This window comes from Pristis pectinata, chromosome 16 (assembly GCF_009764475.1).
Source record: "Pristis pectinata isolate sPriPec2 chromosome 16, sPriPec2.1.pri, whole genome shotgun sequence".
NCBI lineage: Eukaryota > Metazoa > Chordata > Chondrichthyes > Rhinopristiformes > Pristidae > Pristis > Pristis pectinata.
The window spans coordinates 22,295,918-22,323,118 of NC_067420.1; the positions used below are offsets into that span (position 1 = coordinate 22,295,918).

At 38.8% G+C, this 27,201-nt stretch overlaps 1 protein-coding gene across 4 annotated transcripts in view; it reads right to left on the reverse strand.

The window, feature by feature from the left end:
- LOC127578801 (extracellular sulfatase Sulf-2-like) overlaps positions 1–27,201 on the reverse strand; it is a 247,888-nt gene that overhangs the window by 11,783 nt on the left and 208,904 nt on the right. For all 4 annotated transcript variants that reach the window (XM_052031263.1, XM_052031264.1, XM_052031261.1 and 1 more), the window contains 10 exons: positions 25,524–25,580; positions 25,308–25,434; positions 15,259–15,466; positions 10,673–10,901; positions 9,466–9,562; positions 8,363–8,457; positions 6,834–6,899; positions 3,840–4,012; positions 2,758–2,900; positions 400–523 (listed from right to left, as the gene is read on the reverse strand). In XM_052031263.1, the coding sequence (XP_051887223.1) occupies positions 400–523; positions 2,758–2,900; positions 3,840–4,012; positions 6,834–6,899; positions 8,363–8,457; positions 9,466–9,562; positions 10,673–10,901; positions 15,259–15,466; positions 25,308–25,434; positions 25,524–25,580 (1,319 nt within the window). The remainder of the gene's footprint in view (positions 1–399; positions 524–2,757; positions 2,901–3,839; positions 4,013–6,833; positions 6,900–8,362; positions 8,458–9,465; positions 9,563–10,672; positions 10,902–15,258; positions 15,467–25,307; positions 25,435–25,523; positions 25,581–27,201) is intronic.

The following is a 27,201-nucleotide window of genomic DNA, read 5'->3' on the forward strand; positions in this document are numbered from 1 at the left end:
TGTTTTCACTGAAAGAGTGCAGGGATATATAACTCACGGCTTAGCCCCTGGGCTGGCCTATACCCTGTAAAAGTCAATATTAATGACATACCAGAAATGAACTCTGAGGTTTGTTAAGCCATAACGTTCAACCATAAATTTTAAAAAGGCATTAGTTTCTGAATGAGCTGCATTATTAAGTTAACAGTGCCCTGAAGTAATTACCATGATTAATCTAATATTTTTTATTGAACTATTAATCAGCTGCCTATAGTGGTCCATAAATTATAGACATAAAAAACAAACTTCTTTTCACTTGCTCACACATAAAAATAATTAATTTTAATATTAAAAGTTATGACATTTGACAGTTAACTTTCATACATGTATCATTCTCCATAACGATTATAGCATTTGTACCTGTGTCCATATTCCTGGTCCGTGGGTTACACTTCTTAAAACCACGACAGGTTCGTAATTCCATTAGCTGCACATGCAGCTGGTTCAAGACATCTCTATCTAATGTGTTCACTGCATTCATCAGCTATAAGTGGAAATTATGAAATTTGGTTAGATGATTACATCAATTACTTGTGCGTTAAAATAATTTGCCTTGAAGTACACTGCTAGGGTAGGCAAGCTAGAATTCTATGTAGCTTTAGAGGACACATGCTGTCTACCACGCTATCAATGCTCGTTTCTCTGCTTTTATGAATTATTAGCCATACTTCAGTGCCAGACTAAATTTTCATGGTGCAGCTTGGGGATGTTAAACCAGCATGAACAGACCTCGTTATGCAAATAAAGTGAATCATCTTCCACCACCAATTTAATTAGCTTGTGTGATGCTCTGCCCACAGTGTTAACTTTACTCTTTAATATACAGATACAATACTGATATAGAAGTGGTACTTCTGCTATGCTGTACCATCTCAAAGGGGCAAAATAGGCACAGCAATCAAGTAGCATCTTGGAAGGTTGGGCGGATTGAACTCAAAGAGTCAGGTTCAACCAAGACGGATGGCTCAAAAGAACTCATTTAGAACCAGTAGGAAACCGTAGTATCTGAGACTTGAGAGAGTAACTGGGTAACAAATGGACAATCATTTTCTTTTAATTAGTGACCAAATAGTCCACAAGTGGACAAAGCAGCTGTTTTGGCAGATGGTTCTGATGTGTTATAAGCCTCTTGGTGTCGATGTTGTTGCCTCTCTCAAAGCTGAATGAAAGATAGTAGATGAGAGCCGTTTGATCACTGGGTGTAAGAGGCCTAGATATTTTTGCAACAGTTACTATAATATGTGGCATTCCAGTGATGGTAGGCGTCAGCCACTCTCGAGGTGAAAAGATATATTAAGAAGAAGACTGACTAATGGCCATTTCGGTAACCATGTCAATTTGGATTTTATAACTGAAATCTTAGTTGGCTGCATAAAAGCAGTCCATGGGTATTGATGATATGTTGCCATCAGTGTACTTTACAAATAATTTTTTAATCACTTTCAAATCAACAGCTAGGTTCCTGCAACTAAATCCCCAACTCTAATGGTCTCAATGGCAACAGCACTCACTGCTTTAGGATTGATGTTGTGGAGGCAGTGAAGCTTCCACTAGTCATGTAGCTCTTTGGTTGTAAGTAGACGTGAGCAGACTGTACCAAACAACGTGTCTGCACTTTGCCTAAGCCAAAGTATTAGATAGTATTTAAGGCATGGAAAGAAGCCACTCAACACAACAGGTCCTTGGCAAAGTTAATGTTCCACACCAGCCTTCCCCACCAATATATTCTGCTATATCTTTCTCCTTCATGTGCCTGTCTAACCTTCCTTTGGATGTATCTATGTTACTCTCCTCATCTACTCGCTGCGGCACTTGGTTCAACAGTCTGACTAAGTAAAAAGGTTTATTGGGAATTTCCATTAGATTGTTAATGACTATCTTATTTTTCCCCCTAGTTCTGGTCTCAGTCACTGCTCTGTCAAATTTGTTCATAGTCTTGAGGAACTCTATCAAATTTTCCCTGGATGTCTCTTTCTGATGAAAAGAGATTCAACCTTCTTGATCATTCCTTAAAGGTCTAGTCAGATACAGGAATAGTTCTGGTATCATTCTGGCAAAACATTCCCTAGAATCTTTATATCATTTGTATTATTAAACTGTTCTCATTACTCTAACTGTGGCCTAGCCAAGGCTCTATAAAAGTTTAACGTTGTTTACTAATAATACCCCAAGACAGGCGATTAGTAGCTTGAAAGGAGAACCAGATGCTGTGCATAATTAAGGAGTACATAGAGGGGACAGGATGTAATTAGCAAGGTATTGACATCCAACCAGATCCTCCTCCATATGCAAGTCCACACTATGCTCAATGTTAGCAGCACCATGTGCATTCTGTAGAATGTGTTTGAAAATGTGCAGTAGAACATATCAAACATTACAGTGTGATGCTGAAAGGATCATTTAAATACAGAATCCAATGGAACTCATGTCAATTAATGGAACAGTAATAAGAATTGTTTCCAGTTAATAGTAATTGCTTCTCTACTCAGTTTCCATATCATTAATATGTAACAATTATGGCTATGCAGCAGAACTAATGTATAAACAATTAATACTGATTTGGTTGCAACTTGTCAGCTTTTGTAAACATCCTACAGTTAAATAGTAATGATAAGACAGGACAAACTATTTTCTTGTAAGCTCGTAATGCTGCAAACATAGTTATTGAAATATTGCAGAGCTGCTCAGCACTCTCCGGGAGCTGATGATCAATTTTACCTGGTAAGGGTCTGTGTTGAGATCAAAATACTCCAGGAAACCAGTAGCAAACTCACAGAACAGGAAATTGTGGGTCTCATTGAATGTCCTCAAACACCAGTAAGTGTTGTTATTTGCACTGGTACATGCACAGAAAGGTCCCACTGGAAGAGAAGTTTGAAGAACAAAAAGATAAATGTTACTTTCCGGATATTGGTGAAGGATCACAGCTCTTTGTTACTGTTGTGGAGTTTGTATGTTAGCCTGTCTATCCAGCATTTGTTCACAAATAAAGCAGGATTTAATCAAATTGAGCACTAATAAGTCAAAATATCTGTCCTCTTGTCCTCCCTCTTAGAAACAATTGATGGGCAACTTTATTGTGTTGGTTCAGACCAGAGCTAAGCTTCACAACCCATTTTCTATCCATCCCCCGAAATATTTACTAACAGTTCCACAACATTTTCCATTTCTGACTTCCACTGTCACTGAAATACATAAATTAGAAAAGACTTCTTCAGTTCCAGTTGAAGGATGCATTCCACATTACTTAAAACTCCACATGTTTTTAGCCAGCATGTATCATCCTTGGAATTTAGGATGAGACTAATTTACATTGGTTCTCTCCTCTCAACACTTACCTGTCAAAACCTTCATACATAATTCCTTTGATTTATCTCATTTATGTAACTCTTTCTAATCCTTCTCCTGAGCCTTTCAGTCCTCCATCTCTGCCCTGCTGTGCACTTATCCTCATCTATTCCACTACAAATAGCAGAGAGGTCACAATTCTCAGCGTGAATCTCTGAAAATGATCTTATATTATTCTGTTTCACCAGCTCAGAAACCACCTTAAAATGTATCCATTGGCTATAATTTTGGTCCACTTTTCTAATTTTCCCACTACATTTCAGCATCTTTTTTTCCTCCTATATGAAATGGTTAAGACCATTTTCTATTTTTAAGATGCAATAAACCAAGAATAAATTACTGTTGTTATCTTACAGGAATCTTAGCTGAGTTCATTATGCAAGTCTGATTTATGGAGGCCAAGTTATAATGTATACAATTTTAAACTGCAATCTGCTGTATTGCCCTCTTACATGTCCAATATGGGGGTGACTGCCAATGCTGGTTGTCATGTGTGAAACAGGTGAGGCCAGGCATACTGCACGTGTCATTATTTCTCAGCCTCTTCAGCATTTTTCGTATCTTCTTTCTTTTTCTTTCATCCTTAAACATCCAGGCATTCTCACTTTTTTCCTGGCTTCCTTTCCTATAGTTAAAAGCAGAAATGGAGACAAAAGCTTGGAATATTCTCATCACTTTGATGCATGCTATTAGACACCATTTTCTAATTGCTCACCAAATTTACCCCACTTTATTTTATCTTTATTATTGCATTCATTATATAATCTAATATTGTGGCTATTTGGGCAACCTAAATAGTTAAATAGTCATAGAGTCATACAACTGGGAGACAGACTCTTCAGTTCACCACGCCAGTCTGCCCATTTATACTGGTCCCATTTACCAGTACTTGGTCCGTATGTCTTGGTGTTCCAAGTGCTCATCTGGACACTTTGTAAATGTTGTGAGAGTACCTGCCTCCACCAACCCTCCTGAGGCCATGTGTTCCAGATTCCAACTACTATCTGGATGAAAAACTCCTCCTTGGGTCCTTCCCAAACCTCTTGCTTTACTCCAACCCTGCTTCCTAAACCCCTACTCTGAACCTTAGCCCTCTAATTCTAGATACTTCTGCTAGGGGTAAATGTTTCCTACTGTCTACTCAATCCATGTTCATCATAATTTTGAACATCTCTGTCAAATTACCCTCAGCATCGTACACTCCAAAAAAGACAAACCTATCCTATTCAGTCTCTCCTCATAATTGAAACGCTCAGGCAACTTCCTGGTCAATCTCACTGCACCTTCTCTGGTGCAATCATGTCTTTTCTATGCATGGACTTCTTACATCATTGTTTAAATAATACTTTGAAATCAATTACAATATATACTCTTTGGATACCATAATAATTGACATGTAGATGTCTTAATGGGATGACAACTCTATTATGTCTTATTGCACCTAATTGTTTAGCAGCACCAAAGACATAAATCTATTTTATCTGGTTTTAAACAGTGTCATTATTTATAAGCTAGATAATTTCATATACAAGATATGGGAATTCCAAAAATAAATTTAAATGGTACAAAAGGTGCACAGTGTCATAAACCCAAATGTTTCTGGCTGATTTGTACCTCTATTCCTGGAAAACAGTTGGATAAGCCAGCATGGATGTGCTGAGCTGAAGGGACTGTTTCCATGCTGCACAACACTGTGCCTCTATAAACTAACAGAGTTATGCCAAGCTTATGTAATTAGATTTTTAATGGTGTAATTGTACCATGCTAGAAAACATCATCATGATAATATAATTACTCATAATCTATTTGAATTCAATATTTTAATGATCTTGTTTTGCTGTAATTTTTAAATATATTTGGATAGATTCTTAGGTTGGTCTAATGGAAAAAAATGGAGTGCTAGAAATGAGTTTTAAGGGAAGTCTGGAATCAGGGCCCTGGGTGAGTTTAAAGGAAGCATGGGAATTGAACTCAGGAGGAGCGCAGGAACAGGACCTGGTGAATTTAAAGGGAATGTGGGACACAGAGCCCCACTGGATTCAAAGGGAGTGTTGGATGCAGAACCAGGTGAGGCAGATGCTGAACCCTTGGGATTTCCTCAAAAAAAAATCGGATAGCTCATTATTGGAGTTTTACTATAGAATTTTTGATGCTTTGGGTAAAACTGACTTGAGAACGCACAGGCAGTGAGAAAAATCCATCCATTTTTATCCAACAAAGCAACCTTGAAATAGTATTTTCCATTTAGAGACAAGAACAAGAGAAGAAGAAGCAGGAGTAAGCTGTTTGGCACCTCATGCCTGCTCTGTCATTCAATGAAATCATGGTTTATCTTTTTACCTCAGTACCACTTTGCTGCACTAACCTATTATGCCCTTGTCCTCCCATAATATCCAAAAATCCATCAATTTATTAATCTGTCTTGGATTTACTCAAAACTTCCATAGCCCTCTTGGGTAGAAAATTACAAAGCCTCACTACACTCTGGGTGAAGAAATTTCTTCTCATCATCATCCTGCATAGCAGACCCCTTATTTTGACAATTAGTTCTAGACATCCCAACCAGGGGACATCATATCCCTATCCTGTCAAATTCTATTAGAATTTATATATCTAAATGAGACCACCACTCCTTTTTCTAAACTCCAGGGTGTATAGGCCCAGTGTGCTTATTCCTTCCATGTATAATAATCCTTCATCCTAGGAATCAATCTGTTGAAGTATCAGTGCAATCAATCAATGGTGTCATTTACCCTAACCCTTTCAGCCAATTCCATTGCATTAAAATTTCAAACCATAGCTTTCATAGCCAAGTAGAACATGGATATAACAGTTTCAGTTACAACCAACAACACACTCTCACTAGCATGTCTATCTCCAGTCCCAGGAGTTGAGGCTGACCTCCTTTACTGTGGTGATCACTCCAATCTGGCTCTTTAAGTGGCGTTAAGTATTCCCAGTGGCGGGCCTAAAATGGATGGTCCAGATTTACAATATAGTATTTTAAGGGTATGCAGTCCATGGTACCATCCTAACTAGTTTGAAATGTGTAATTCAAAAGTCATTAACAAATAATATGCTGTGCTTTGACATTCATGCAGAATACAACTGTTTCTATGATGCTTCCCAACAACAACTATTATCTTGCCTGGTAGCAGTTTATAATTGCTGCACAAAGGTGTAAACCAGTAATTTTTAATGTAAAATAACGATGACAGAAGTGATAACAGAATAGTTTATTTTGTTCTCACTCCCTGTGATAGCAGGCTGTAGAGTAGACATTTGGGCCAATTTAAAGGGATTAGAACAACTTTAAAGGGATTAGAACAACTTTAAAGGGATGAAGTTGAAATAGGGACAATATGAAGTTCTGCAAAATGTCACTGGATGCTTTGGGTTTCTATGTTAGTAATACTCCTTAATTATTGAGTTAATAACAAACTTACTTGAAGGGATGATTAGATCCTTTGTGCTTGAGCTTTCCTTTCATTCCCTTATGCTTAGAGGGAAAACTATAGAACACAAAGAGGATGGCACAAACATTTTATTGGCAATGTGGATAAGTATTTCAATGGTCAACCACAATTTTCAATATTATCATCAACTTCATTCCCCACAAAATGCATACCCCCAAAATATGCTAAGAGGTTATGGATGCTAAGGAAAGTGACTTTTAGTGTAACCTCCAAGCTCTAAACCTGTTAGTTGCACAATCTTTGGAAAACCATTAATAATTGTAACACCCCTCCCCCACGCCCTTACACCAATTTAACAAATCTCAGCCTTCACCTTCAAGGTTGTACTTTTATTATAATTTTATCAGAAAGCCTTGCTGAACATATGATCAGTACTTGAGTACACATTGTTAGTACACAGATTGCTACAGGATTATGTAAACTTCCAATGCTCTTTTTTTTATCTTTTTAAAAAATCACCAGCCTCGCCAAAACAAACGACTATGAACATTTTGCTCATTTTTGCTCTAATTAGGAAAAAAAACGACAAACATTATCTAGGCCTGAAAATGTACAGAACAATTCCACCAGCTGAAATGCATTACAGTGGTCGCTGGTGACCTTTGATCCTAACCCTGTCCTGGAATGTGAGGTGAGGATAGGTCATCCAAACAGTAAACGTGGGTAAGTTTCTGTGTTCTTTGAATGCTTGCCAGAAAAGGCTGGGCTGGGAGTGGGGGAGGTGCAGGAAAAGTGGCTAGTTGTGACTGCAATCAGCTTAGTGTCATTTGATAAGGCCCCATAAGAGTCTGTTTAAAGATGAGGTCCCATAAGAATCTATTTAAAGATGAGGCGATGTGCTAAAGAACCATTTCTGAGAAATGTCTCATATTGCAGTTCCCTGCTCTGACCACATCCTCTTGGACATCATAGGCCAGATTTGTTTCGGCTGAAATTAGCCTTGGCTGGAACCAGCATCGTAGGTCTGAATCCACCATGACCAGGCCCTAGTTGACTTTATACCTCCCTTGTTGTAATCCAGGTAGGATTACACTGGAAGTGTTATGCTGCATCGGAAAGGTGTATGAGTCCTTATTTAATGGATGATAACTTACAGTATCGTAATAGTGGGACACTGGTACTCAGTTACCATTTTCATGTGGTGAACTCATCAGAAATGAATGGGACATATTCTCATAGGGAATAATGAAAAGTTGCAAAAGGGTGTCAACCCAAGCAACTCTTAACACCTCCCAATTGTTTCTTATAGGCCAGCTTTGCCTGTCATCTTCTTAAAATGCTACATAATACCAATCAAAAATACCTACTAAAATGACGAAAGTGGGAGAAGTATTAAATGAAAGTCCCATGCTACAGTATTTAATGGAAACAAAACGTCAACCAATTGTTCAAAATGTCTCTTTGATTGACTATAATGGGGACATCTAGATGAAAGTTGGTGTATGCATAGAAGACTATTCGAGTGACACAATGAAGGAAGCTGCAATTCCAGAACAAACCTCATCCTTGAACAGTCACATTCTTCAGGTCTCTTTTTTTTCAAGTGACCCCTGACCTCTCGTAAGTTCTTTATTTTGGTTTGGAGGGTTTCAATCTAAGGACAGAGGTCAAGGGAGGATTACCTGCTTATATCATTAAACCACCATAATCAAGCTTTCATGTGGTGCAGATTGTACAAAGTACATTTCTAGCTATTACATTTAAAATACAATATTGTGTCTTGAATAGAATAAAAAAATCATTAAAAAGGTTATTAATCAAACCCACTCTTTCACATTGACAATATTGAGACTGGCCTGATCAGTACCTTACTTTAACAGAACAGAGAAAAAGCTCGAGGTTCTTCAATGAAGATAGTACTCTGCCATATTATTCACTGAAGGCTAAAGGCAATCAAGCTAAATTTTAAGCCATTAGTTTGATAATTACAATCCACATCATTCAATCCTGACCAACTAAAATCTACAGGCACCCATCCAATGGCCCCAGTAAGACTAAGCTTAAATGGTTCCAAACAGTACTTTAGTACTTTATCAATACTTAGAACCGTTAATCCTTTTCTTCACCAAGAATTAATTGAGCCCCTGTTAATATAACATTAACTGCTGGGTCTATTCCATGTAGCTACATAGAATTCAATAGGGAAATGGGATTCTGTTCAGAAGTCTATCTTGAGACTTGCCCATTTTAAACCTGCTTCCTATAGCTTTCTGGTTCTAGTTAAAGCTTCCTGTACAATCAGAAAACAAGCATTTGGAAGTGTGGAACTTTCCACTGAAATTCTTTACTATATTATCTTAGAAAGTCATGAAAATTTCTGACTAAAATTAGTTTCAATTTAATTAATTGATAATTATTTTTGATAATATACAAGATTCATTTTTATCTTAAGATTAGAATCTGCACAAAACGTTTACAAAATACAATGCAATGATTTAGAAATTTAAAAAAAAGTTGGCACAAAGGTATTCCAAACTGTACATTATGCATGATAAGAATAATTTACTTTCAGAAATGATTCTGAGAGCACTGAAAATATTTACATTTTTCACTAGTAAATTTCAAAGTGAAATAAGTTACTACTTATTTTTCTATTACTAACCTCATGGTCGATGTGCAATTTGTGATCCTTCCATGCTTGAAGTGATTTGTACAGATCGCCATCACAATGAACAGTGTCATTGGCCAATATGAAGCACCTATGAAAACAACAGAACAACTGTTGTTTAATTCTTTGCTGTTTTTCAGCACATAAACTACATATAGTAATATAATGACATTTAGAAGCTCTATGGAAGTCAGTAGCATTGTTTCGCAATAGGCCACAGTATTTGGCTGGTAACCTGGAGGTCTGGATAATTGGTCTGAAGATGCAAGTCCCGCAGCAGATTCAGGAACAAATGAAACAATTCCTTCTGATTTACCCTCAACATTTTTCATGATTTTGCAAATTGAGATCCTCTTTAATGCTCTCAGCTTCCATAAGGAGGGGAAAAAAACACTTTCATCTTTTCTTCATAACATTAACCTTTTATCCCAGTGAATCTTTGCTGTACACTTTCCATTGTTCAAATCCCTTATGATGATGTGGTGCCCAGATGCACATATAGATGTTTAATTTTGTCCCAGACAATATCTTGTGGGAATACAATCCTCATGTTTGGGTTAAGTTGCGATCTTTTCTCATATGAGAAGAAACATCTCCTCTGGTTTCCCCTACCCTTGTCTTCCATCCTCCAGTCCAATATAGATTTTGCAACTTCACCTCCTCTCACCCACCACTCCCTTCAACTCCCATCCTCACAATTCCTTATTTCTTGAGAACTGTTTCCGTGGGTCCTGAGTAGTGGCATGAGTGCTGTCCAATGGAAATTAACATTTTCACCCATTTTTGAATGGGAGCCAATGTTGTGAAATGTGGATGAGGCACTGACATTGAACTCCTCTGAGGTGCTAGGCTGTGTGCTGCCCTCTTTAGCTCCTTGCCTCCAATTCTTGGCCTGAGCTAAAATGGGGGCCTTATTTATCCACACTTTTTAATTCAAAGGCAATTCTTCCACACACAATTTGTATACCTCTTAAAAATCCTCTGGCATCAACATAACTTCCATCAAGGAAAATTGTTGAAGTAGGTTTTCCATTACTATCACAGGTTCGGGGTTGGCTAACCCATGCGATACCTCTGAATCAGAATACAGATGTATTTTCTTGCATTCCCAGTTACTGAATGATACGTTAATTAAGTGTGAATGAAGGAATCGATATGTTAAAAATTGTACTAATAAATAGGGAAAAATGTGGCAACTTACTTATGTGTAACTTTAATTGAAGTAGGTACAATTAATTCATTACTATTGCCAGTGCCACTGCTTTCACCCATGTTCTCTTCTTCCTCATCTGCCACGTCATGTCGCTTTGTGATGTTCTTTGGCACAACTGGGTCAAATCCCTCATCTAGATCCAGATCATAAACTTCTCCCTCAAGTTCAATGGATACTGATCGGATTGACCTATTTCGTATGTAGCTTTGCTTAAATTCTGAAAGCAAAAATAAAAGTATTAATGAGATTAAACTGAGAGATGTACTTCTAAAGCTGTAAGGAACAAACATCATAAGCTACTGGCACAACTGCAGACCGAGAGAAGTGTGGTAGGATTTGAAGACAGCTGCATCATGAGAGAGTATTGGCAGTGAAAGTACACTCAGTGGTTTACTGTATCCTCCTTAGTGGGACATGCCAGGTGTACCGTAAAGATAATTTGTGGCCCACAAGCCCAGAAATTGTCCAGAGGTTTAATATCCCAGCACACCCTATGAGAACCAAGGCTCGGGGAATAGAGCAGCAAAGAGAGAGAGAGAGAGATGTGATTTGCTAGTTTAATCGTATTCTTTTCTTGCTGACCCCTCTGTAGCTGTTGACTGTACATAGGACCATAATATTCACAGTAGTATTGTAAAATAGAGGCTGCACCTCTGGAGATCTGTCCTAGTACCTTTGGAAATACTAATAGCAAAAAAAAACTGAGTCAATTAAAAGTGTTTAGAAAGAGTACTGAAGGAATTATCTGTTTACATATGGCCTTTCATTTCAATATGGGGTTAGCTAATTATAAACAGAGGGCAGGACTTGGGAAGTTTTGAAAGTCTGAGTTCCCACCTAATTTTCAAGGCTAATGTGAATATGAAGCTTTGTTTAGTCAGTCCAGAAGGGAAGGAGAAATGCAAACTTTTATATAAGATCAAAGGGAATGCTTCTATTTCAGCTATGGCAAGTAGGGCTTTATCTTAAAATTAAGACACTTCAGCCACAAAAATAGTGGAGTTACGAAGTGTGATCTGGCCAGTTCTTGTTCACATCAGATTGTCGGCAGATGAACACCTGGAATGGATGTGAATATACACGAGGCTCAGCTTGCAGCATAGAGGGGAAGAGAGAAAGGGAAGGGTATCCTTGTGTCAGTTCTCACATTAAGGCTGCTGTAATCTCTCAATGTTCTGTAATGGTATTTCATCACAGAATTAGGAATTCTTGTCTTTTGTTATTTATTAACAGTCCCTAGTCAGGACTTTGGCACAGCTGGTAGTAATTCAAACACCAGCTCATGGTAAACAAGGCTAGGCAGGCAGTAGACATTAGTCAGAGAGTCACACAGCACAGAAACGGGCCCTTTGGCCCAATTCGTCCATGCCGACCATGATGCTTAGCTAAGCTAGTCCCATTTCCCTGCAATTGGCCCATAAGCTTCTAAACCTTTTCCTATCCATGTACCTGTCCAAATGTCTTTTAAACATTGTAATTGAACCTGCCTCTGGCAGCTTATTCCATGTACCCACCACCCTTTGTGTGGAAAAACTTGCCATTCAGATCTCCTTTAAATCTTTCCGCTCACACCTTAAAACTATGCCCTCTAGTTTTAGACCCCTCCCCTGGGGAAAGGATTGTGACTATCTACCCTATCTATGCCCCTCTATAAAGTCACCCTTATGCCTCTTTCATTGCAGGGTAAACAGTCCCAACCTATCCAATCTCTCTTTATAACTCAACATCTCCAATCCTGGCAACATCCTGTGAATCTTTTCTGCACTCTCTCTAGTTTAATCACATCCTTCCTGTAGAGTGGTGACCAGAACTGAACACAATACTCCAAATGTGGTCTAACCAACATTTTGTACACCTGTAACATGATGTCCCAACTCTTTTACTCAATGCCACAGCTAATGAAGGCAAGCATGCCATAAGCCTTGCCATTCTTTATGACCCCGTCCAGCTATGTTGTCACTTTTACCCCAAGTATCTCTGTTCAATAACAGGGAGCTTGCTTTTATTCTTTCAGAATGCACACCTGAAATTAATACTTTGCCATTTTTTATTATAAAATGACTAGTTATCTTACAAGAGCGAGAGAGCGAGAGAGCGAGAGAGAGCGAGAGAGAGCGAGAGAGAGCGAGAGAGCGAGAGAGCGAGAGAGAGAGAGAGACTCTCTGTGTGTTGGGGGGTGGGGGAGGAGAGTGATGGAGAGGTATCAGAAGGGAATTCCAGAATTCCAAGGCTTGGCAGGAATGTTCACTGGTAATGTCTTTAGTTTACTTTCTCCAGCCATTTTCTGCTGTCATTTTACATCATGTGAGACTAATTTGGGGTTGACAGGTAAAAATTTAAATGATGCTCCCTGCCATTTTAATATTTTTATTTACCATGTGATCATATAAGTCTATCACATGCTGATGGTATTGACAGGAGAGCATGGACACTCCGCCTCCTGTCATTAACTTCTCTGCCTATGCTGCCCTTTTGGCATGGCTGGAGAAAGAACTAAAATCAGTGGCAGCCTTTCTTGTAGCTGCCAAGGCTCTAAATTCTGGAATTCCTTTCTGAAATCCTTCCACTACATTCCTCTCCCTCCCTCCTTCCTCTCTCTATTTCCATCTCTTTCAAACTCATTTCCATTAGGGACCCTGATATCTATTATTTAATAACAATTTTATTAAAAGAATTAAATTTATTTTAAAGTTTTAATTTTTAATTATTTCTGTTATCATTTCATTGTTTTTTTAGATTTATGAATGTTAGTTTTCAACATGTTTGACTGCTTGCTAAGCCAGGGGGTGTGGCTCAGTTAGCTATGAAAGATTTTTTTCAGTAGTTTCTTGAGTGGGGCTTGTTCTTCCTTTTAAACATCCTGTGCCTCAATCCTACACACCTCAAAAGCTTCTATGGTATCCTCCCTCCCCCATCCCATCACTTTCCCTGATAATAGCATTATTTTGCTTGAGGACATGCTCCCATGCAGGGGATTCACCATAGAGGATTGCAATAGCTGGAGAAAGGAAGTTCACAACAGCTGATCTGCAAAAATTACTTTGCACTTACTCCATAGGTCTGTGGTTAACACAGGTGGCTTGCCATTGGTAGCAGCTTCCGGCCCATTACAAATAGTGAATGATGGAAGGAATAAAGTAAAATATTGTGTGTAGATAGATGACCCAGTCTTCCACTTTTTGAGGAAGGGCTGCTACTTGAGGCATGTTTGTTTTCTAATTCTTTTTTCTCATAAGGAATTCTTGAAAATATATTCTGTTCTGACATATAACTTGAGCTAACACTGCCATTTTAAAAGAAAACCCCTAGGTGTCACTAGAAGACAGCAAACTGGAGCCAAAATTGACCAACTGTATTTATCCATTGAACATCCTATTTTTATGGGAAGCACCATTTAAACAAAACAAGACTTCCATATTCTGCAATGGTAAAGGAACATTATACTTTTTTTCATTTTCAGAATGTCAATGATACAACATAGGTTATGTGCTGGTGTGAATTCTTGGGATAGGAGGAGGCGATGGGAATCAGGTGATCAGTGAAAAGGTCAATAGCAGGATTAGACAGGAAGTGGAGAACGAGCAGGTGGATTTCTAAAGTTTCATAGGTGTAAAAGTAGAAAATAAGATGAAGGAGCAAACCAGTAATTCCTGGTAGTCCTGACCCACAAGGAACCTATACAGTGTAGTGGTTAGCGTAACACTATTACAGCACCAGCAACCAGGGTTCAATTCCGCTGCTGTCTGTAAGGACTTTGTATGTTCTCCCCGTCACTGTGTGGGTTTCCTCCGGGTGCTCTGGTTTCCTCCCACGTTCCAAAGATGTACGGGTTAGGAAGTTGTGGGCATGCTATGTTGGCGCTGGAAGTGTGGCGACACTTACAGGCTGCCCCCAGCACATTCTCAGAATGTGTTGGTTGTTAACACAAAAAACGCTTTTCACTGTGTGTTTCGATGTACATGTGACTAATAAATAAATATTATTATATTAAATGTATGTAGGATTTCCTAAGGCATAGTGGGTCTGATGGGTCAGATACTGCATGTTCATTGGTCAGGACCCCCTCAGGAATTTCAGCAGGACACAGCTTTGCCATTTAGATTAGGTTTCCACTCCTTCAGGGCTAGTGCCTTCAATGCTTGAATTCAGGCAAGATTTGGGGGTGAGGGCGAGGGGCAAGGACATTTCCACCATCTTAATTCCTTTCTTGCACCATTGTTGGGGGAGGTGGCTTATTAACAAGAATATAATGCACTGTAAACAATCAGTAACATGGCTTGATGCACTGAGTAATCAACAATATACAAAATGGTAATTTATATTGGTTCCAAGAATACAAAATATTTTGGCAGCAGTATGAATCAGTCACTTTATTTGTAGTACAATTCTTTAGCTTGGTCTTGTATATAACATTATGAATGTCTTAACATTTATTTTTTTCCTTCTTTTTACCTTAAAATGGCATAGTTTTAATTTTTTTTGCCAAAGTTCTACTTTCTCAAGTTTAATTTAAACTTGTGAATGACAGCCACATTCTGCTTATCCACAGTAAAAGCACAAAAGAAAATGCTTACTTCGCTTGGAGAAAAGTTTCTGTTTCTGTCGCACAGCTGGGCTCATTTTGTACCCGTTTTGCTCACAATCGCAGTCTCGTCCATCGGCGTCAAAGTACTTGGACTGGAATCGGCCAGATCCCTTCTTGTCAGTGGTTGCAGCGACAGCTACTCTTTTGCACTTATGAAGTCGAAGCTTTCCTGTGACATCCTCTACACACTGCCATTTCTAGAAATAATAACCACTTTGTGAAAGCCAAAGGCAATAAGGCTGCACAGCTTATTCTTCAGGAATATCCACTTAAGTCAATGAACTGGAATACCCAGGGATGAATCAAAAATCATATCAGGTTTCCTGCTTGTGATTTGTCATCATCAAACCTTGCTCAGAGTAAGTGATTCTAAGATTCTCCATGGTTACATAGCTTCTTAGTAATCACTGTCTGGGTGTTCCCATGAAGAATCGTGATGAAACTAATGACTGCTGGGCCTATAGAACAGCATAAGTAACCATCCTCCAGGAAGCAAGTGGGAAATAAATGGGAGGGGTGGTAGCTACATGTACAAGGGGGGCTTTCACATTATAAATGAAGCAAATACATTAAGACTGAAGCTACTCCATACTGCCAACATGCACTGGCCTGTAGCCAATCAGTCAGCAACGTTGCTAATTAAGTGGCTGTGAGCAACATCAAGGGTGATTAAGTCAGCTGTCCAACCAACCTTCCCCCATCCGCCAAAGAAAACCACCAACAAACAGGGAATAAAGAAATGAAAATAAAAACTGAAAATCAAAAATGTTAGCCCACTTATTTTCCTGTAACCTTCTCTCTCACCTGTGCCCATCAATATCATTTACTGACAATAGAGATAATCTGCAGTAGATAATTAAACTACCAACCAGCACACATCTTTGTGGTGTGGGAAGAAACCAGAATACCCAGGGAAGTCCGTGCAATCACAGGGAGCACTTAAACTCCACACTGACAGCACCAGAGGTCAGGATTAAACCCAAGTCACTGGAGCTATGAGGCAGCTCACCACCTACTGTGCCATCTTGTAAGAACACTACTTTATATCACATTTTGTTCTTTTGCCAATTATCTTTACTCTCTGAGCCCTGCGTGCCACCTGGATCCACGACAACTGCCATAATGCATTCATCCCGTGGCAGTCCATTCTCATCTCTTTGAGTCTCCAAACATTGTCTCGTGTGCTGTGTTACTACAGCCGTCTGTGTTTTTGAATGGCATTGATAGATTGCTGAACAGCTAAGTGATGAAGTACAGGAGATATCTGTGCCTAATACAATGAACCAAACCAATGCCCAAGGTTTTGTTTGCACATGTCTTGCAGATTCGATGCTTTCAGAGATGTTGCCCCTTGTAAAACTTCTGCTCAAACTACCAATGATATGAATACTCAATACCTCTTTGTGAGAAGCTGCTTCTATACATTGTATAGAGCTGAATTCACCAGAATAATTCCAGAGTTGGTAAAATATAATTATAAGCAGAGACATGAGGAACTGGGATTATTTCCACCAGATTACAGAATACTTCAAATTTATAAACAGCTTTAATAGAGGAAGGAGAAAACAGCTATTTCCACAGGTTGGGAAGTTATTGATGTGAAATTTAATGGAGATGCAGAAAAAGCAGATGATACATTATTTGTGCAAAATTAAGTTATTTATTTGGTCCTGCACTAGTTTATAGGTACTAAGTTTGCTTGTACAGACTGATGACCAATGTTATACAAGTGACAGAAAATGGGACTAACGCAGCACATGTTATGATTACAAACTACAAGTAAGATAAGGCCGTTTATTTGGTGTCACAGAAAGGTCTTGGATTTATGTAGTAGGGTTACAGTCTTCAGGGGGAATGGAATATGAAGCCAACATTTTTGCACAGTGGAGCTTAAAGCACCACTGATCAGAGAATTGCAGAAATGAATTACTGAATCACTTTCCGATCGAAGTTCATGGACACTTTGCACAACTTTGTTACTTTTACTTCTAATACCTTAATCATTCTTACCTTTTTTAAAAAAAATTCAAGGTTTCAGTTCAATACATTTAACACTTATTAATCTCCTTAATGTTCACATTTGTCTTATGGCACCAATCCATAACTATATTTGTGCTTTGATTCCTGTTTCTCATTAAGACCTGCCCTTTGAACCACCTCCTTCAGCTCATTAGCCTTCTTCAGGGCTGATCTCTTCTGACAAAAGTTTGACTGTAGTATTCCATTCTGGAATCAGTCAGTAAATCTGACTATTTCAACTTGTTGTCTCATTTCTCTCCAAATCTGGATACTGAAAAATATTGGCGTGAATTGAATGCTGTTTACCAGATTCACAAGTGGTGAAGTGTCATCACTGAAGATGCAATGCAACAGCACAGTTCTCCTTACAGTTCACATGACGACACTTATTCAGAATTGCACATATTTCAAATCCATATCATTCAATGAAACAAAGTTAACATTTTGCTGGTAGAAATAATGCAATTAGGCAGGTAGATATCATTTAGGGAATTATTTACAATAGCAGCATTTCTTACAACTCCCCTTGATCAATTGACTAATCCAATAAAATGGTTCAATAAATGACCAATAATCATCTTAGGTATTTAAAAATGTTTTTGTAACTGAAAACTAAGAGGATATGAATCCTGGATTAATTTTTTTTCTTAAGAATTCTGATAGCAACTGAAACTTGTGTTTCACAGGATAATGGAATTAATTCAGTGAGGGACACAGGAAATGGTGAATTAATTGTGACTAAAATAGAGTAATTTGAAATAAAAACAGAAAATACTGGAAACACTCATCTGTGGAAAGAGAAACAGAACTAATGTTTCAGGTCCAAGACCCTTTGTTGCAAGTAATTTGGTTTCGATTGCTTCCAGTAAAGGTATAGATAAATCCATAGGACTAAACTATATACAGAAAATTACAAATCTGTAATCTGAAAACCACCTTGATTGGTGACTGAGGATGAGTTTATTGCTTCAGTTGAAGGTTTATGCACAAAAAAAGATGGCAAATATTGGAGTGGAAAGTAAATTCTTGCCACGAATGCAAATAGAAAATCAATCATTATTGGCTTAATATATCTTAAATATTCACAAATGAAAGCAATGCTAGAAATTCCAGTATTAATAATTAACTACTGTGCTTCATTTCAATGAAATTCAGGCCTAAGAGGCTTATCAATATTGAAAGAAAGATCCTTAACGACAGATCAGACAAACTGTATTGGTGAAGAATACATAATATGTGCTCAATAATAAGACCATAAGACTAGGAGCAGAATTAAGCCTTTTGGCCCATTGAGTCTGCTCCACCATTTGATCATGGCTGATTTAGTTTTCCCTTTCAGCCCCATTCTCCTGCCTTCTCCCCGTAACCTTTGACGCCCTTACTGATCAAGAACATATCAATGTCCTCTTTAAATATACCCAATGACTTGGCCTCCACACCTATCTTTGGCAATGAATTTTGCAGATTCTCCACCCTCTGGCTAAAGAAATTCCTCCTCACCTCTGCTCTAAAGGGACATTCTTTCTATTCTGAGACTGTGCCCTCTGGTCCTAGACTCTCCCACTACTGGAAACATCCTCTCCACGTCCACTCTATCCAGGCCTTTCAATATCTGGTAGGTTTCAATGAGATCCCCCCTCATCCTTCTAAACTCCAGCGAGTACAGACCCAGAGCCATCAAACACTCCTCATATGTTAACCCTTTCATTCCTGGGATCATTCTTGTAAACCTCCTCTGGACCCTCTCCAATGCCAGCACATCCTTCCTTAGATATGGGGCCCAAAACTGCTCACAATACTCCAACTGTGGTCTGACCAATGCCTAATAAACCCTCAGCATTACATCCTTGCTTTTATATTCTAGTCCTCTCGAAACAAATGCTAACATTGCATTTGCCTTCCTTACTACCTATTCAACCAGCAAGTTAACCTTCAGGGAATCCTGTACTAGAACTCCCAAGTCCCTTTGCACCTCTGATTTCTGAATTTGCTCCCAGTTTAGAAAACAGTCTACGCCTTTATTCCTTCTACCAAGGTGCATGACCAAGCACTTCCCTACACTGTATTCTATCTGCCACTTCTTTATCCATTCTCCCAACCTGTCCAAGTCCTTCTGCAGACTCTGTGCTTCCTCAGCACAAGCTGCCCCTCCACCTATCTTTGTATCATCCACAAACATGGCCACAAAGCCATCAATTCCATCATCTAGATCACTAACATATGACGTGAAAAGTTGCAGACCCAACACCAACCCCTACAGAACACCACTAGTCACCAGCAGCCAACCAGAAAAGGCCCCCTTTATTCCCATTCTTTGCCTTCTGCCAGTCAGCCAATCTTCTATCCACGTTAGTACCTTTCCTGTAATACCATGGGCTCCTGTCTTGTTTGGCAGCCTCATGTGCAGCACCTTGTCAAAGGCCTTCTGAAAATCCAAGTAAACAACAGCCACTGACTCTCCTTTGTCTATCCCGCCTGTTACTTCCTCAAAGAATTCCAACAGATTTGTCAGGCAAGACATCCCCTTAAGGAAACCATGTTGACTTTGGCCTATTTTATCATGATCTTCCAAGTAACCTGAAACATCATCCTTAATAATAGACTCTAACATCTTACCAACCACTGAAGTCAGGCTAACTGGCCTATCATTTCCTGTCTTTTACCTCCCTTCGTTCTTAAAGAATGGAGTGACATTTGTGACTTTCCAGTCGTCTGGAACCATTCCTGAATCTAATGATTCTTGAAAGATCAGTACTAATGCCTCCACAATTTCTTCAGCTACCTCCTTCAGAACCCTGGAGTGTAGTCCATCTGGTCCAGGTGACTTATCCAGTTTCGGACCTTTCAGCTTTCCAAGCACCGTCTCCTTAGTAATAGCAACTACACTCACTTCTGCCCCCTGACTCTCAAATTTCTGGTATGTTGCTGGTGTCTTCCACAGTGAAGACTGATGCAAAATACTTATTCAGTTCATCTGCTATTTCTTTGTTCCCCATTACTACCTCTTCAGCATAATTTTCCAGCAGTCTGATGTCCACTCTTGCTTGTCTTTTACTCTTTATACGTCTGAAAAACCTTTCGGTAACCTCTTTTATATTACTAGCTAATGCCTTCATATTTCATCTTTTCTCCCTTATTGCTTTTTTAATTGCCTTTTGTTAGTTTTTGAAAGCTTCCCACTAATTTTTGCAATATTGTATGCCCTCTTACTTTTATGCTGTCTTTGACTTCCCTTGTCAGCCACAGTTGCCTCATCCTCCCTTTAGAATGCTGCTGCTTCTTTGGGATGAACTGATCCTGCGTCTTCTGAATTACTCCCAGAAACTCCAGCCATTGCATCTCTACTGTCATCTCTGCTAGGGTCCTCTTCCAATCAACTTTGGCCAACTACTCTCTCATGCCTCTGGAGTTACCTTTACTCAACTGTAATACCGATACATCTGATTTTGGCTTCTCCCTCTCAAAGTGCAGGGTGAATTCTATCATATTATGATCACTGCCTCCATAAAGTTCCTTTACCTTAAGCTCCCTAGTCAAATATGATTCATTGCACAACCCCAAATGCAGAATTGCCTTTTCTCTAGTGCGCTCAACCACAAGCTGCTCTAAAAATCCATCCCGTAGGCACTCTACAAATTTTTTTTCTTGGGTTCCAGTACCAACCTGGTTTCCCCAATCTACCTGCATATTGAAATTCTGCATGACCACTGTAACATTGCCCTTTTTACATGCTTCTTCTAACTCCTGTTGTAATTTGTACCCCACATCCCAGCTACTATACGGAGGCCTGTATATAACTCCCAACAGGGTCTTTTTACCCTTGCAGTTTCTTAACAAGGATTCTACATCTTCTGATCCTATGTCACTTCTTTCTAAGGATTTGATTTCATTTTTTACCAACAGAGCCACCCCACCCCCTCTGTCCACCTGCCTGTCTTTTCAAAAATATTTGGGATGCTGGTTCAAGAGAGGCAGAAACTGAGCATGTGAGTACACCACTGAAAGGTGCTTTCAGGATAGATGTCTGGAGGCTGTCATCGCACTTATGGCACTATATGGCACTTCGGCCCAACTCATCCATGCTGACCAAGTTGCCTACCTGAGCTAGTCACATTTGCCTGCGTTAGGCCCATATCCCTCTGAACCTTTCCTATCCATGTACCTGTCCAAATGTCTTTAAAATGTTGTAATTGAACCCACATCTACTACTTCATCTGGCAGTTCATTCCACATACCTACCACCCTCAGTATGAAAAAATTGCCCTTCATGTCCCTTTTAAATCTTTCTCTTCTCAACTGAGAATGGTGAATGCCGCAGCCACTGTGCATTTGCAACAGAATTAATGCCTCAAAAGAGCCCCAGCCTATCAGGTCTCACCTTATAACTCAAGCCCTCCAGTTCTGGTAGCATCCTTGTGAATCTTTTCTGCACCTTTTCCAGCTGTATTCTCAGTTGCTGAGGATATTCAAGTCTGTAATTGTTAGAATTTGGACACTAAGGGAGTCAAATGTATGGCAACAAAACTAGCATGACATAGGATCATTCATGAACACTGAGGCAGGCACAAGGGACTTCAAAGCTTTGTGTCCATTTATACAAAATAATTCCAAAACTGATATACATTTGAGACTTGTATTAATGTATTAAAGAGAGGGGAGAAAGGTGGGCAATGTAGGATTTGAAGAAGGAAACACCAGAACCTGGATCCTAGACAACTAAAATGGGGTCACAAAGCAGAAAGTGGTCTCAATGGATGAGGTGACCTCCGAAAAGATTTTGAATTTCTCCATAGTTTCCAATAGTCATGTGCTGAAGATCAGAAAAGGATCAGCAGAAGTCCAGATAATCACCTCCACATCAGTTACAAAGAATTTTGCATGTTAAAGATGAAGGTGATGATTGCAGGTAATGGAGGGAATTGGTAGTGAGGGGAAACCGACTGATAGTTTTGCTTTCTAAGCTGATTGTGGATTAATGAGCAGTTTAAATAGAGGGAGGACATGAGATAGGCTCAGTCTTGAATTTTGCAAAGTTAAAATAGTTGTGCACCAGAATTGCCATTTTTTCAGATCTTTTCTTTAGCTAGTTTCAGGATTACTCTAAAAATTCTGCTGCAAAAGGCCTTGGAAACTTTGGTCAGTAATTAGTTCTGGAAATGTTCCTGTAATGCCATTGTACTTTCATTGGATATGTAGGGTAAGCCTCACCTCTGTATGCAAACAGAGTTCCACTGTATCTCCAGTGACGTAGGAAAGTTTATAATACACTTCCTGGCCTTTACCTTGCTGTGACACTTGCCTGAAATTAGAATTTGTGGCACAGCTTTTCTACTCTGAAACTTAACTGGCCTCTAACAGAAATATATTGACCATTTTTTTCTTATGACTCTGAGTTGCCATTCCTTACTTACATTGTCATTTCAATTAATGCTACTCATATTCTTTCTATCGCATGGCACCCAAACTGCACAGAGTGAACTTGTTCCACTTAATATATAGATAAAATTCTGAAGCCATAATTATGGCCCACTGTGTAAATTGTCAGCAATGGATGCTTTTAATAAGTTTCACAAAGATGGTGAAAATGCTGAATTATCTCAGCTGTGGTTTTTGGGCTCCTTGCCTTCATGATCTAACTGTCTTTCCCCCAGCCTACCCTCCATTCCTTAGGAGTGATCGGCCTAATTCTAATGATCTACCATGAAGCCTCCATTATAGCAAGCAGCTTTGCTATCCCTTTTTAATTGAGGCACAAACCTTGATATCCTTAATAAGAGCTGGTACACCTCATGTGCTTCTCATTCAGCCAAAGGTTAAAATACACTGAGTCTACTAATAATAATAGTAATTTATGAGTTTAAATAAACTTATGCCTAATGTTATATCTACATGTGCATATACAATGGATTGTGAATTATAAATTATTCTTTGCAACAACACAGAATGTTCAAATTGTGTTTAAAAAGTTTTACAAGGGAATGGTTGACAATTTGACACTGAAAATATAGAAATGTGAAAAAATGGTTGTGTTTTTACCATTTAAAGAGGGTGTTTAGCATATTGCATCTCAGAGATTTTAGTGATTTTTGAAGCCACTGCATCTTAAGCTGACAGGTCTGAAGAATTCTTATTTTGGATTCACGATAAGCATTTATTGTGCAAATCTTCCTCGTACATTTAAAGAGCAATCAATAGTTCTTCAAATGTACTGATTCTGCCTGTACATAAGTACTCTTGCTTTGAGTTATACAGAATGGGAAAGTTCGTGTTGTGGTCTGCACTGAATCATCTGGTCTTGGTGGAACAGTATGCAGGTAAAATACTGCCAGAATATTAATCCTTGACTATAACAAAAACAACAATGAACAAAGCCAACAGAGATTCAATAATTCCTGCTTTAAAGGTCAGAATATCAGAAGGTCAGCAGTGTGGATGTTCACTGATGATTGTGCAATGTTCAATTCCATTTGCAAAGCCTTGCAAATGAAGCAGTTGTCACTTGCATGCAGCAAGACCTGGGAAACATTCAGGCATGGGCTTATAAATGCCAAGTAACATTTGTGCCACAAAGCGGCTTACAGTGATCATCTCCAACAAGAGATAGTCTTGGCACTTACCTTTCATATTCAATGGCAAGATCCCTCACTCAACATTCTGCAGATCATTATTGACCAAAAAACTCAATAGGACCAGCCATATAAAAACCAAGGCTACAACAGAAGGTTAGACATTGGGTTTCCTACTGTGACTGACTCACCTCCTGCAGCCTCATAGCCTTTCCACCATCTGCAAGGCACAAGTCAAATCTATGATGAAATATTCCATCCACTACCTTAAATATTGCTTCCCTCTGCACAGTGGCTGCAGCTTTTACAGTCTACAAAATGCACTGCAATTACTCTCCTAGACTACTCTGACAGCACCTCCCAAATACCCCAGCCTCTACCACCAACAAGGATAAGGGCTTCATGCACATGGAAACACCATCAACTCAACATTCTCCTCCAAGCTGCACAATATCTTGATTAGGAAATACATCCTTGTTCCTTCACTGTTGATGGTTTAAATGCTGAAACTCCCTCCCAGCAGATATTGTGGGAGAATGTTCACCTGCCAGACTGCAGTGGTTCAAGAAGGCAGCTCACCACCACCTTCCCAAGAGCAATCGGGGTTGCATAATAAATGCTGGCCTTGCCATCAATGCCCAGATCCCCCAAATCCCAAGAAAAGAATATACTTTTTTACAAAAACGTAGGTATTGTCTGAGAAGAACAATTATATTCTGCAACATATTCAGGGCCTGGTTCTGTTGTCTGTCTGAATGGTGCTGAATAATAATTTTTGCACTGCTGTGAACTTACATTCCACTGAGTTCAAAGCAAATCCAGTCAGATGAAATGAGGTGCCCCTCATTCAGTCTGCCAGTTGTTAATGGTGTTCAATGAGATAAGCCAAGGCAGGTTCAATCCAGCCTAAGCCATAAGATTGTCCTCAAATTTTTTACTATGTGACTGAGTACAGTTTAATCTTCTGATTTTCTGTCTGGTATTCAAAATTCGTAAATCCTAAATACTGGACTGAAACCAAATTCCACATTCTAAAGCAATCAATGTAAATTGACAAATAAAATAGGTCATACTAGAAGGAAACTCTAAATTCTAATGCAGGTATTCTTGCACACAATTCCATATCTTAAATCTTGGTGTAATACCTACTTGAGAATACTAAGTCTTTCTCAGGTCACTACCATTTTTCTCTTTTCCTTGCTGTCCAATCCTCTGCCTTTTGATCCTGTTTTCATATCCTACCCACATTCCAAATGGAGCCATAGAAATCACATATTATCAGCCTTTCATTTGAAATTCACATAATCATGGTAATTGATGTATAATTACATAAGTTCCTGAATTACAGAAATAATCAAGAGCTCTGGTATTTGCTTTGAAGAAACTTGCCTCTATGATTAGGTTTACTAATTTATTCTGCAGTTCATATGCTTCAGTGCTGGAATGTTCTTACCTGACCAAGTTGCTCACAAGGTGTCTGGTATTCTGCCTTCTGGCAAAGATCTTTTACTCTTTCATATTTGGGTAGGAAATTTTCTTCTTGAGTGTTTTTAGTTTCGTCTCTTTTGTGGAGTAGTTTACTAATAAAACAAAAGCACTGTTCTGTTAGTACTTGTTTTAACCAAATGGCTCTTATGCAACTTTTGTTAAAGGAATATACACATCATACCCTCTTTCCACAAGAAATGAATCCCGCCAAACCTTGGTTTTCTTGTTTGAATTGAACCTGAAAATAACACAATTACGTTAGTAAACTGAATACATAATTTCTTTCTAACAGTGTCAGTGTTATCTGTGTAATGTTCATTCCTTTTTTTAGACCAGTTTGATCTGAACAATCAAAGAAGAGTGCTGATTTCAAAAGGAATCTGCTTCAGTGTCAACTCTGTTATCGCTGATTGGATTTAGTTTATTGACAATTATAGAACAATCAGCATTACCATAGATATAAAGGGTACCTGGATATAAGAACACCTTTTGTATTGTACTAGTATAGAAAAATATGCTCTATTCTTCTGACCCATATGATATGGTTACATTGTACTGTATCCATACCATGCCATTACACTATTTATTTCACATTTGAAGCATGTGTTACTATTAATGCTTGTAGCCATAGTAGAAATCAGCCTAAGCATTTGTCATGCAAATTAGATAAGCCAGTTTCTGAGGTGGAATAATTATAAGTTCCTTACAGTTAATGGCTTTGAAAATATAGAACTAATATATCAATGAAGCAGCAAACTATTTCCTGGAATATTACATTTCATGTAATTTAGTGTCTGGAATAAAGGTGCGTGAACCCTTGGTCCCATGTTGGAACTTGGCCTTTCTCTATAACGCCCATCTAACTACATAAGAAACAGAAGTTGGAGGACACCATTCAACCCTTCATGCTTGTTCTGCATTCAATAAGAACACTGTTAATCTTCAACCGTCGCGCCATTTCTCGCACTAACTCCATATCCTTTGATTCCCTTAAGATGTAGAAATCTATCAATTGCTGTCTTTAAAATACTGAATAACTAAGCATCCACAGCCCTCTTAGGCAGACAATTCCAGACTTGCCACACTCTGGGTGAAAAAAAAATTCTTCTCATCTTCAATCCTTATCATAGACAGCCTTTTATCTTGAAACGGTGACTCTGATACTGGGTACCCCAGTCAGGAGAAACAGCAATTCTGCATCTACCTTGTCAAGCCCCACTAGAAATTTGAATACTTTAATCAGATCACCTGTCCTTCTTTCAAACTCAAAAGAATAGAGGTCCAGTTAGTTTAATCTCTCCCCATATGACAAACCTCCATCTCAAGAATCGATTTGATGATCCTTTGCTGAACTCCCTCTATTGCAAGTATATCCTTCCTTGGCTATGGAGACTGGACCTTGTACACAGTATTGTAGAGTCTCACCTAGCTTTCTCATAAGCAGTCTCACCAGGGCTTTATAACAACCTGAGCATGTGCCTTATTATTGAACTCCAATCCTCTATTCCTGTACTCTGCTACTGGAGTTCTGATTGCAGCAGTCATTGTATGTAATATGAATCAGTAACTCAGAAGAACAGGAGAATGTTATCACCCTTGGTAAATTAACCAATACTGTTGCCTCTTTTCAGAAAGTTGATATGAAGAAAAATGGAGGATAATCACATACAATCTGCGCTCTCCTGCTAATTACCCATCCTTTAAAGAAGCAGCCCAATTTTCTGTCTCATTAATTTTAATACAGGTGAAAATTGTACTGTTTTAATACCTGCAGCTAATTTGTAATTCAGATTTCAAATACTTCCATTCTACTCATTTCTTACTGTGTTAAACTTGCAGGGTGGTGGTCTACATAATTC